This window comes from Thamnophis sirtalis, unplaced genomic scaffold, assembly GCF_051295495.1.
Source record: "Thamnophis sirtalis isolate CommonGarterSnake01/CBP01778 unplaced genomic scaffold, rThaSir2_p1.2 scaffold_4, whole genome shotgun sequence".
NCBI classification, from domain to species: domain Eukaryota; kingdom Metazoa; phylum Chordata; class Lepidosauria; order Squamata; family Natricidae; genus Thamnophis; species Thamnophis sirtalis.
In genome coordinates, this window is record NW_028261384.1 from 98,274,303 (window position 1) to 98,288,173 (window position 13,871).

Here is a 13,871-nt window from a genome sequence, read left to right on the forward strand (position 1 = left end):
GCTAAGAAATCCCTGCCCTCCCACCACCTAGTAAGCAACAGAGGCTGTTGCACTTTAGATTTTTGCATTCCTCTGTGAGGGAGTGAGCGAACGCTCAAACTCTGCCTGTGCTCACATGCTAAAGCTGTTGCCTCCTCTCCAACTATTTTAATCATTGTAGAAAAAAAGGGGTGGGTCGACAAGGCATTTGGCAAGAGCGTCCTTTCCTTCAGTTGAGGTGGAGTCAACCAATGGCCTCAGAGCCTGGAAAATTTTGCAGGACAGTTTCCCCTGACAGCTTTGCAAGGATTGTATCATTTCAATTGAAGCATAAATCCACACGCTCAGCTCTTGGCTTCTGTCTGGCCTCCCGGAACTGAGAGATCTCAGTTTCAGCCTTCACTTCTCTGTCTTGTCACTGCGGTGTCAAGCTTCTCCAGATTTTCCTAGTCAGAACTCTTAAGTGACCATGGCAGACACCACCCTCCATATCGTCGAGCAGCCAACTGCATCTGAGGCTTCGGAGGAGCCAGCTGCTGAAGAACCCATTAAATCTGACCAGATCAATGGTGTTATGGTGCTTACTCTTTTGGACAAAATTATTGGGGCTGTGGATCAGATTCAGCTGACCCAGACTCAATTGGAAGAGAGACAGCAAGAAATGGATGGTGTAGTGGCCAGCATCCAGGGAGAACTGGCTAAGCTCACCAAAGCCCACACCACCACCAGCAATACAGTCAACAAGATGTTGGAGAAAGTCCGTAAGGTCAGTGTTAATGTGAAAACTGTCCGACAAAATCTGGAGAAACAAGCTGGACAAATCAAGAAGTTAGAATCCAATGAGACGGAATTGCTGAAGCGTAGGAACTTTAAAGTCATGATCTACCAGGTAAGATGCCATTTAATCTCATCTGTTTACTTTTTAATAGTTGGCCTTTAAAGGTGCCAAAACATTGCCTCTTTTTTTTTTGCACCTTTAAAAGTTATCCCATGTCTGAAAAAATGGAGAGGAAAATGCTATATGTATTTCATTGCCCAAGATTTTGCTAAGATTCCAAAATTGCCCTGCATGCCCATTTAAACCATGGAGGAATTTGATCAAAATCAGAGAGGGAGAAATTTAGCTGTTTTATAAGGGAACCAACCTGTCTCATTAAAAGTTACAGAATTGGAAATCTTTTTTCAAGTTTCTCAAATATTCATATTAACTTTTTTGGGGGAAAGAAATCCCTATGCTTTCATTGCCACTTTGCAGAGAAGTTGTGTTGCAGAGAATACCATATAAACTAATTTTTGAGGATGGTAACAAGCATAAAGTTATGTTTCCTGATGTAATATTATTTTGTTCCTGTCTTCATGTCCTAGCATTCTTTGTCACTGGTGAAAAGCAGCTTTGTTCTGTATTGTAGTCCCCCCCCCGTCCCCCCCCCATGCACACAATTCTCCCTCTTATTTCCTGGCCAGCTTTAAATTTGTTAATATCAAACAAACAAAAATATGTAGTTCCAAGCCAGTCTTTCTTTTCTCTGGTAGTCTAAGCTTTTATGGTCTGTATAAAGAAAAACAAGATTAAGTCATACTATTGTGACAATCTTTTTTAAAAAAAATCAGCTGAGCTTCTTTTCTAAGGGTGAAATGTGCAAAATATGGTTGCATTTTTACTACCACAACATGCAAGGAGATCAGGTTATATCTGTTTGAGGAATCCAGCAAATACCTGACTGATATAACCCACTGATTCATGTCTTGAGCATTCTCAATTATATCATGTCTCAAAGGCAGGAATACTCCAGATTATTTATATGAAAACAAATCAACACAGTTAAAAACTATGTCATTGAAATTGAGTTTCAGGGCTCACTGGATTAAAAAAAGAGAAAGTAAAAGGAAGAAGGAATAAAAACATTTTAAAGTCAATCTATATCATCATTACTTTACAAGTGTTAATGTTTGCCTCCCCTAAAATTATGGCAAAATTATCTTGGATTGCTATAGAACAGTTTGATTTTGGGAAAAAGATGTCGTACTATGCAATATAACCTTTCCAGATTTTATAGATTTGTTTGTTTGCTTGGGATATAGAATTTTGAAATAGGCATAGCATACTCCTTATGTTAATGAATCTGATAGTGGCTGTGCTAGAAGTTAGACTGCAAGTTCTTAAATCAAACCAAAGAACTCCCTAAGAGATGGCATTAAAGCAATTAATGTTCAGCATTACATCTGAAATATGAGACTAGTAGAAATGATCACCTGCAATTTGGAGACATTCTTATGTGGGTTATTTTAAAAATTCTCTATATAAATGCATATAAAGTATAATTGAATATCTAATCAAGAATTAAGTGTGTAGATTTTGTGTAATTATTTGTGCATAGGTTCCATTTGAAAATGGAACACCATGAGTTGAAGTCCCGCCTTAGCCATGAAAGCCAGCTGGGTAAATTTGGGCCAATCAGTCTCAGCCCAACCCACCTCACAAGGTTGTTGTTGTGGAGAAAATAAAAGGAAGGTATGTTGGATATGTATGCCACCTTGAGTTATTTGTAAAAATAATAAAGATGGGTTATAAATAAATAGAAAAATAGAAATAAAATGACCATTATTTTTCCCAATCCCATAAGCTTTATTTATTACAATGAATATAAGAGTTATAAGAGTAAATGAGAATAGGATGATGACTTTTGTATGCTACAAAACACAGTAGAACCAATGATTAAACTGTAATTATTTCAGAGTAAATAAAGAGCTAGCAGGCTAAAGATAACTGCAGAATTAACTTTGCCACATAGATTCATCATAGTGCAAGAATCACAATTGACCATATGGGTGATGGGAAAAGCTGCTGATTGATATTTTCTAGAACTTTGCTTTTTTGCAACACAACTTTTCTCTCCATACAAAGAAAGGAGGATAGGTTTGCTTTCAAAGAGGGTTTTTTAAAAAAAATCAACCTCAGTCTCTGCTCTTGCTTTGGATGCTTCTCGCCCTGCCTGACACAGTGTGTTTTGTTTCAGAATAGCTCTGGCAGTGATTGCTATTTGGGCTGGGGATTAAGCCATGCTGCTAACATACTAATGTTCTCTGAATTGTAGCTATAAGGCTAGCATCATTCTGAATATGTTCCCAACCAAACAAGTTTGCAACCTAACTTGATTTGAACATTTAAGTAATATGTGTATACATGGGGCAAAATTGAATTGCTGGCAAAGCAGGGTTGATTCCTTGCTCTTGGAAGAAATATACTGTTGAACACATCAAAGGCAGCATTTTTGTTAGAAGTTATTAAAGCCGTTGTTTCTATAGGTGTAATCCTCTGAATATCCTAGAGTGTACTTCTGTTATTGCTTCAAGCAAATAAACAGAAGCTCAAGGGGCTTAAATGGGACCTGGTATTTTCAAAATAGAAGGCAACTCCTATTCCACCTCCACTGAGGTAGGAATACTAGAGGTTTTTATTTTATTGTCTTCTCTTGACATATATAGAATTGCAGTCATATGTAGGGCAAAATATTTATTTAGTGCAAAAATCATCAAAACTTGCCTATACAGGTAGTCCTAGTTCAGTGACCACAGTTGGGATCAGCAACTCAGTTGTTAAGTGAAGTGGTGGTTAAGTAAAACTGTGACTGTGCTTAGAATCTTACTTCAGTTTTCCTTCACTTTATGAACCTGCAGAAATAATAAATGTGGGCATTGGTTGCAAAGTTATTTTTGCATCATTGTCATAACAGCAAAGAATCATTGTACAAGGCAGGCGCTAAACAAGGACTGCCTGTGCAACATTATCTGAAGCCAGTCATAAAAGTGGAGCTGGACATCTATTAAGAAATACTTAAATAGAGTGGATTGATGCAAAAATAGTTAAGACAACCATACTTTTACTAGTTGTGCAGAAGAAAGAATTTGAATCATTAATATATTTTAAATATAATTTTAGTTTCCCCTCTCATGTTCTCCCTTCTTTACACGTTTATACAATAATCAACTAGGTTTGCCACTCAGTAATGTTTTGAAAGGAGCTTTGTTCATTATGGCTCACTGAACAGCCATGATAAAAGTATTTGCTTTGCTAATAACAATTTGCCTAAGTTTCATGTGTTTTCAAGTGTGCATTGAAATATTTAAGAATGTGCAGAGAATTTGACATTTAATGTATGAATCATTTCTTTTTGAAAATAGGGTGTGGCAGTTTTTCTGGAAACAACTTTATAATTGCATTCATCCAACTTATTCAACTAGGTTAATTATTAATTTAACATCTGCATTTGCACAACATGCTAAATTTAAAATGCTTAAATGTCAATTGATGGAAGGAGAGAATTTTTTAGTGTTTTTATTATCATCTAGTAATCATATTAATTTTATGCACCTCAGATTTCATAGCTTCACCTTAGCATTTGATGCAAATTTATACATCAGATTAATTCTAAATTAATCACATTGTGTAATTACATTCTACGAGTACCTCTGTTATATCCTAAGAATGGTTTCTTTCTTCTTTTAGTGGCCGAGAGCAGTTATGTGGTACTCCAAACTTTCCAAATACTTGTAGCATTTTTCCAGATTAATTAATAACTTTTTGTTTGCATAGTTCTGCATAGCATTTTGTTTCTCCTTAATTTTTATTCATCCTTGATTTGTGGGGGCAAATCTCTTAGCATTTTTCAAAGTAGTGTTGGAACGCATTAATTTTGCTCACCATGCCAGATTTTAATTTTGCACATGGTATTTAGAAATATTTTACTAACATTATTTTGAAAAGTAGGCAAAAAAATTCTCTAAATTGAAGATGAAATATAGATAGTAATAAAAAAATAGTTTTTTCTGCAGGAATTTCCAGAGGGATCCATTCTCTTGATTATCAGAGTTGTCATTCTAATGTCACTTGTTCAACCATGTAAATATCAGCATCTAGCACATTTTTCTCTTCCAAGGGAACAAAAATGATTAAATGCAAAAAACACTGGAATCTTCCATGTTCCATGTTTCCTGTTTCATGTTGTTCCATGAATCCACATACTGCTGCTATTGTACTATACTTTGAATTCTCAGTTCTTTATATTTGCCAATAATTTTACCCATATAATCATACTACAAGCCAACATTAATTTTCTTACAGGTATGAAAAGCAAAAGTAAAAGAGAATCCATAAGAACCAAGTGCTGTCTTGAATCCAGCTAAACAATGCCCAAAGGAAATACAGAATTATTACCTCCTTGCCCCCTTTTGGATTTCCCAAGTACTGATACTCAACGTCAGTGTTGTAGACTTAGCCACTTTCATTAAGCCCAAACCACATGAAGTTCTATTAGTATGCAAGTGCATAGTCATAAAGACTAGCATGAATTTACTGTAGCCTAGCAGCCTCTTTATAAGTAGAACAGTTGAATTTTCCTTGAATGCTGCAGGCAGATTTTGACAAATGACATTTTGCTCTTCAGCATGAAAAAAACCCCAATTAAACACAAATCCCTATAAGGCCATGGTTATGTCTTCCCTTGAGAGGCAGCTGTGGGATTGTTCTCTTCTGTCTATTTTCAGTATTATGGCGTTGATGTTGAAGTTTCCCAAGAGATGCTTGGAAAATTTAGCTCAATGCAGCATCTCACAAAAATCATTGGCTTCATGCAAAATATTTTCAAGGTTAGCTTCTTCCCCTAGCTCTTAAAAATGCATAATGCATTGTCTGTAGTGTCTAATTTAAAGTAAAGCATACTGGTGGTTTATTAATAAATTACTACTTCTCTTGCTATTGTTTTAAAGCAACCGTGACTGAAAAAACGGCCTTGTTGGAATGCAGTGTGCATTGTTGCAGTAGACTGGGTCCCCAGTGATTAATTACCTCATAGGATAGGAGATGAACTAAAGGAAACATCTTTTCCCAATAGTGCTCAGCATAAGATGGGGGCGGGGGCGCTGACCGAGTTGTGTTGGACTCAAGGTTCTTTGAAGAAAGTTTATACAATGCCAAGTATGTCAAATTGTGCAGTTTAAATCAGAACCCAAATAACCAACCGTACTTGTGGATGCCACAAAACTGAATGCAGCAGAGTTGGAGGAAATTGTGTCACATGCTTACAAAAAAATTTGTTGGTCCCATACTATGATTTGGTGGTGACAGTGAAAATACTTGATACCACAATTCATGAAAATAAACTTTGGTACAATTTACCTTTTATGCATTCATCCAGCACTGTAAATTTGGTTTCATGTAGGCAGCATTTGCTCCTGTTCTTGAAATACAGTGCATTTCAGGTCATTTTCACAGTCTTTATGGAATACACGGAATTAGATCATATTATTTGTTTAATTTTATACATCCAAGAATTCCAACAGTTCTGGATGGCTTACAAAATTATATTAAATAATGCAAAAAATAATAATATAAAAATACATGGTCTAAGAAGCATGCATGAAAAGGCTTTTGCTCTAACAACCAAATGTCCTCAGCTGATTTTGATTCAAGAATCATAATATAAAGTTCTATAATGTTTTTTTATGAACAAATATATAGACTTCATAGGCATTGCAGAAACAAAGGCAAATAGTGTCTATTCCAAAATTACAGACATCTGACATCTCATTATCCTGAATCTTAAACTTGCTTTGCACATGCTGCCAGCTAAAATTGATTTTTCATCCTATATGTTAGGAATTAGGTGTGTCTCGGTGTATTCCAGTAACTCTTTGAAAAAAGGGGTAAAACAATTATATTGTTTTGACATCAACTTCTGGATTATTCAAAACATAATTTTTCTTTATTGCTATAATACTATAGTGAGATAATGAGAATTAATAACAATAAGATTATCTTGTGCCTATAACTGTATTGTACGTATGTGAGATGGAGAGATGAGAAAGCATGGAAAAAAGTTGCCAATCTTAAAATGAATCATTTGGGAAAGCTTTGAAAATATTTAGAAAAACTTAATCCAAATACAATTAAAAATTCTTTGTTATAAAAATAAATGAACTCTACCTACATTCATGTACAACATTCTGGAGTTAATTCACAATCTGGCACCTTTCTACAAGACAGAACAAAGTCCAAAGCAGCAGATGTTTCTTTTGTTGATTTTGTTTCATGTTCAGGAAGGAAGAGCAAGCTAAACATTTAGAATGAACAATCTCTAGATATTTAGATTATACTTTAAAGCAAGTAGGGTGGATGTTGGTGCATGTTTCCATTCCCTCTTCTGCACTCTGTGTCCAGTTAAAGACGACAAGAGGAAGGAAGAAGCTTTGAAATAAACCAACTGACCTGTTTATATTAAAGTTTAAGAGGATTATATATTAAAAATATTTTTTTCACCAAGAAATCTGAGTTATTTTTAAGATATATGGTAAGCTTTGAATATGTCATTAGTAACCACAACCTTTGGTCTTAATGTATCTTAACCTACGATAAGATTGTTGACAAGGGGGAAAATGACATAGTTTAACATATTGTTCTGAGGCTGGAGTTGTTTGGAGTCTCTGGATACAACTATTCCAGCGACAGACTTCAGGGAACCTTCAGTAAACTAATCCATCACAGAAACTCATCTTTCAGGTCGCCCATCGCAACCATCAATGAGCCTAGGGAAAAAACAGAAGAGATGGAAAGTTAGTATCCTTTCTTTTTTAAGAAATTCTGCTTTTCATGTAGAAGTGGACCTTCTTGAGTAATATATTCTGACATAAAAACTTACATCAGATGCCAAACTTTGATGGAACAAATTATTTTGTTTGACTTATTCAATAGTATACAAACTTCTTCACTAAGCAAATAAAATATGGTAACATTTTATTTGTTTTCTTAGATATGGTAGATAACAACTATCATACCCAACAAGTTCTCTGTATTGTACAGTATGTAGGACTATTCAATCCAACTCCAGATTAACAATAAAAAAGGGGAAAGAGTAGATCCCTTAAAATTACTTATCATGAGCTAGCATCTGGGTAGCTAATGGAGTTATATTGTAAACCAGTTCTGCACAACATTTTTGAAAACTCAAATTTATTGCTGCCAAAGATTGCCACTGCTGCTATTACTTTGAAAAACACAATGTTCCATTGCTGTCGTCATACTGCTCCACCAAACAACTGATTGGCACATCAACTACCTCTTTGTGACCCATGATTATTTTATTGTTATTTACTTAATTGTGATATTTATAGGGCTGCAGATTTCACAAGAGTGTGACTTCACAAGAGTGTGAATGTTGTAAACTATAGGAGTATTTGCAACTCAGATGTTATATAACAAGGACAGTCAATCTTTTTTTTGTTCATGACTCCCTACTGAGGCTCATTGACCTCTTTGACATCCTGGAAATAGGATGCCTGGACATGCCTGGAAATAGGACTTAGCCTCTTGAAGGGGGATATGCCCACAATGAGAACCATTGGTATATTAAATTTAAAAATAAAAATAAAAAATTCAAATGGAGCTCTATATAAATTATAATTGACAGGTAATGCAGTGTTGGATTTGAAATATCTAAAGCAGTGGTGGGTTTCAAATTTTTTTAGAGTCTCTTCTGTAGGTGTGGCCTGCTTTGTGGGAGTGGATCACCAGCCATGTGACCGGGTAGGAGTGGCTTGCCAGCCATGTGATTGGGTGGGCATGGCCAACTTGTAAAATGTGGTGAAACTCACTTAACAACGCTCTTGCTTATCAACCAAAATGTTGGCTCAGGAACTCTGGCATTGAAGTGTGCAAGTCTTAAAGCTGTCAAATTACAAGACCCTTGCACCCCTAAATCTTTAGGGGAAAAAACCCAGGGTGTTCAAACTTGACAGCTTTAAGACGTGGACTTCAACTCCCAGAATTGGTCCTCTCGCTCTTCATCTTGATAAAGTGCGGACGGGCGGGGGAGGGAGCTGGAACCGGTTCTAAACGGCACTGTATATTTGTGGAACTTCTTCTATAGAAGAGATTAGAACTGGCAGGAACCCACCCCTGATCTAAAGGTAGAATTGAGTTACTTAAATTCTACCTGTACAAATAATGGGACATGACTGACTTGAATTATCACAATATCTGTGTACGATTCCTGATCTTTTGTGATGAGCAACAATGCTTTCCAGGCAAACAAAAGAGTGGATATACTGTAGGCCAGAAATACCTAACACATGTAAAAGTAGGGTAAAGCTATCATTGGGGGAAATTATTGCCAGATTGCTATAGGTGCCTTTGCTTATGCATCATCCTTGCTGCCATTGCACTGACTTGACCTGTGCCTAGTGGCTATGCTTATAAAGAAACCTTTGGCTCCATCAATACTGCCCACTGATACTCATTTTCCTCACTGTAGCCCGAGATGATCCATGGTGCGCCCAGTGAAACTTCACCGGAGAGTGTGCCCCTTGATCTTTCAGAAGACAGCGAACCTTATGACCTTTCTGGAGAGATTTTGCCTTCTGTCCCTTTAGCAGAAACAGTGCCATGGCATCAGCTGGCACAGAATGAAAACGGAGGCAGCAGCTTTGAGTCAGAGAAGGCCAAGCCATCTGCGGATCAAACTGAGCCCTTTCTTCTCAGCTTCTGAAACCTCTGCCCCTACATTTTAGCTGTTGGCTGCCTCACTGAAGTCTGTAGCCCTGCCCTTTTGCTTGTAAAGCAGTTTTGGGTCAGTTCAGTGGCTTTAGCTTTTGTTACACCTTTTTGCTATGTTTGCTAGTAGCTCTAGAGGATGGAGGAGAAAAGTATAGCAGTCCACTTTAGTGCTCATTTAGTCCTAAAGCTATTTGATAGATAAGACTACAACCTTTTACCTTGACCTCAATCAAGAACCCAATGTCATGGGTCCTTATACAATCAAGAGACTGAAGAGATAGTTAACTAACAAGAAGGATTAGAACTTCCTCTCCCTTCCTGCTGAAATTTGACTAAACTTTGCCAGATAGATAGATAGATAGATAGATAGATAGATAGATAGATAGATAGATAGATAGATAGATAGATAGATAGATAGATAGATAGATAGATACACAGACATAGACATGCCCGTCCCCGCGCGCACACACATTGTTAATATTTTGTTCATTTCATAGTACAATTTTCCCCAATCTTATTTTCTTTGGACATTTTGGATCTAACTCCCACTATCTCTAAGCAAGGCCAAGATCCCTGGCACAAAATTTAGCATATCTCAAAAGGCCAGCAAATTATTCCTTATTTAATACTTCATTGTGGTTTTATTGCCCCAAAAGGAAAGAAATGTGGATAAAGTTTTTCTTCCTTTTATGCCCAACTTAATTGGCTGACTCTGGGCATCCTGGCTTTGCTAGAAGAGGACTGTCATTTACTAATACTCCTTAGACAAGCCTATAAATTTGGGCTAGTCATATTTTAGTACATAATGTAGATAATGCTACATGTATTCATCTTTCACTCAGACAATAATTAAGATATTAAATCATGACACTTTGCTATCTTCTGTGATTTTCAAATTGAACTGCTTATGGCTGCTAATAATAGAGCTACCACCTTCTGTTAATTTACTAAGCCCCTAAAGAATTGTCCCCTTTTATTTACATGAACCTCTGTTGCTGAATATTTATTTATTTATTTATTTATTTGTTTTGAGTTTCAGCCTTTGTTCATATTTTAATAGCGTTCCTACTTATTGCCACAAGCAGCTTAGCAACTTATGGCATTAGCTATCCTTGGACAATGCCTGAGAATATCTAGCAGCATTGATGCCTCAGTATCAGCCTGGCATTTCTTTCCTAACAAATAGTAAAAAGACCCATATAGTGAATGCTGCATCACATCAAGCCACTAAGCTCTGGAACTTTGCTTTGGAATTTTCTTTGCTGTCATGCAGACAATTCTGTCCTGGCATAGGTCACATCATGGCAAAAGTTTTGTTTTTGAAACAGAGCACCAAGCATGGAAGAGATCCGATAAATAAAAATAAGCTTTTTAAAATGTGGGTGTAGTTGGTAGAAATAAAGACCTAAAGAATCTGACAGAGACAGTGACGTGCGGTGTGGTTTATGGCTGGTGAGGCAAAAAGAAAGAAAGCGGCTTTTGGGCGCTGTCAAGAAAGAGGCTTTTGGCCGCTCCCAGCGGTATGTCTGCCATACACGCACACACATACACACCAAAGAATCCCAGACAGCAAACAAGCAGCTTCCCCACCATGGGCTTTGTTCTTAACCGACAGTGGGCAAAGGGAATAGAGAGAGGCGGCGATGAGGCTGCCTTTTGCGGGGAGAGCAGGAGCTTCACCAACCGTGGAAAGGTGCCCCGGGGCTGGGATCCAAGACACGCTTAACTAGGTGAGGAACTTGTGCGGACCCGCCGGGGGATGGGAACTGAGGAAAAGAATGGAGGGGAGGGGGGCATGCGGAGAAGAAGCAGCGTGCTGAGCTGTCATCGGGGCTGCTGAAGCTTGCGAGGGAGATCTTGAAGCGGAGGATCCCAGGGCTGCGAACGCGGCACTTTGATCTGGTGATTCTGGGATCAGCGGCCATGAGGGATTGGCGAGGATGACCGGCACTTTTTTCCTCAGCCCCGAACTGGGTTTGATTCCCAGCACGCCTCTTGATCGGCTGACAGCGCTTTCAAAAAAGAGGCTTTTGGCCTCTCCGCCTCTAATGGCGGACATACCACCAGAGTGGCCAAAAGCCTCTTTCTTGAAAGTGCTGTCAAGAAAGAGGCTTTTGGCCGCTGCCGACGGTATATCCGCCATACACACCCGCACACCAAAGAATCCCAGACAGACAAACAAGCAGCTTCCCCGCCATGGGCTTTGTTCTTAACCGACAGCGGGCAAAGGGAATAGAGAGAGGCGGCAGTGAGGCTGCCTTTTGCGGGGAGAGTAGGAGCTTGGCCAACCGTGGAAAGGTGCCCCGGGGCTGGGAAATAAAGTGCCAGCCCGCACACCAGCAGAGGCGGGTAAAACACACAAACAAAAATTACTTACAATAATACAAATTACAATTACTTACAAATTACAATAATTTTGAATTCCTCCCTCCGACCCACATACCTTTTTCAACGCTGCTCTTGTCTGCCATGATGAAAATGTAAAAAATGTAAAAAGAAAAAGGCAAGGTCAGGCTGGATTAGCTGCTGCCAGAGTCTCCAATGGATGACTGTGCTTAACTATTTTAAAAAAGCCTCTAAAAAAAGTGCCCGCTACAGGAGGCGAGAGAACCGTGTGCCTCCTCTACATAAGGAATTTTTCACTTTTTAACCCTTGCTTAACTCTGCTCAAGTGATCATAAAGATAGACTAAAGGAGGCACGTGGTTCTCTCGCCTCCTGCAGAGGGCACTTTTTTAGAGGCTTTTTTAAACAGTTAAGCACTAAGCAGAGTCATCCACTGTGACTCTGGCAGCAACTACCTCAGCCTTTTTCCTTTTTTTTTCTTTTTCTTTTCATGATGACAGTGCTAAGGCCCTGCCTTCCCTGACTGCACGTCACTGGACAGAGAACCGTTTTGTTAATTAGCATGCATTTTATTATCCTAATGCTTTCTGATTCATTATTTTGGATCTTTGCTGCTTCACGCATGCTGCATGCAGGCGCTCGCCCATCACTTCTGCAGCCCAGTTCTGAACAGGCCACAACCTGGCACTGGGCTGCAGAGCAGGGGTTGGAGACCCCTGATCTAGATGTTGCTTGGATATCTCATCTCAAATAAGCAAGAGTTGGTTTATTTATTTATTCATTTCATAATTATTCAGTTACCTGTCTCACAAAGTTGGGTGACAAAATAAAAAAATGTGCAGATGGCATATTTTTCACAATATTTTTAATTAAAAATTTGAGGATCAGCTTATTATTGGCTTGTGTGTAAGTATATACAATATCTTAATATGAGAAAATATATTCATTTCCCAGCATAATAGAATCTTCATTAGATTTTTTTTGTTTGTTTAAGAGCTACTCCGTTCACAAGATACTGTATGTTTAATACAAAGGACATTTCTAGAAAAGTTAAATATTACACCACGTTAAACAAGGCAACCTTTTCAATCCCTCAAATAATGAATAAAATATACTGAAAATATTACACAGTTGTCAAATCTTAATTTTTAAATGGTTTTTGTCATCTGTATGTCTGGGTGATTGCCTCACAGTTCTTCAGTGCATTGTACTAGGCCATGATTTGTTTACCAAGCTATAAGGAGTATTTTAATACTTTTTTCTAAGCTTATACTATGATAAATCGCAATGGCTAGGATTGCAGAGTACACCAAAGCAAATTAAATAAACCACTTTATTGATTAGTCCAATGTGGGAACCTGGCTATTGTAGCTTTTCTAGCTTAATCTTGATTAATGTGCAAACTTAGTCATAGTACTTTGTAAACATGATTTAAGATTTAATGTGATCCAGAACACCTCGCTTAGATTGTTGCATGCATAATTTTAGTATTAAAATAGAAATGACAGCAATAATAATAATCCACCAAGTATGTCTCCTGTCAAATCTCTTGAAGACCTCCAAACCTTGCCATGGAACACATATTGCATACATATATTATACTATTTTGTAATTTTCCACATAACTACTTCTATCATCAACTTAAAAATGTTCATTTAGTTCAAAGTTATAACAGCAATGATTTATGACCATAGCAATAGCACTTAGACTTATATACAGCTTTACAGCCCTCTCTAAGTGGTTTACAGAGTTAGCATATGCCTCCAACAATCTGGGTTCTCATTTTACCAACCTTGGAAGGCTGAATCATCCTTGAGCTGGTCAGGTTCGAACGCCTGGCAGTGAGCAGAGTTGGCCTGCAATATTGCATTCTAACCATATCAGCATCCTCACGGTCACATGATCAAAATTCAGACTTTTGCCAATCGGCATATACTAACAATGGATGCAGCGTCTTGTGATCATGCAATTGTCATTTGTGACTTTTCCAGCCAACTTCC

The 13,871-nt window shown here is 37.8% G+C and overlaps 1 protein-coding gene across 1 annotated transcript in view; it reads left to right on the top strand.

Annotated features, from left to right (window-relative positions):
* Positions 1-235: 235 nt before the first annotated feature.
* CAVIN1 (caveolae associated protein 1) overlaps positions 236-13,871 on the top strand; it is a 37,418-nt gene continuing 23,782 nt past the window's right edge. The window contains exon 1 of the mRNA XM_014056506.2: positions 236-868. Within this exon, the coding sequence (XP_013911981.1) occupies positions 449-868 (420 nt within the window). The 5' untranslated portion in view covers positions 236-448. The remainder of the gene's footprint in view (positions 869-13,871) is intronic.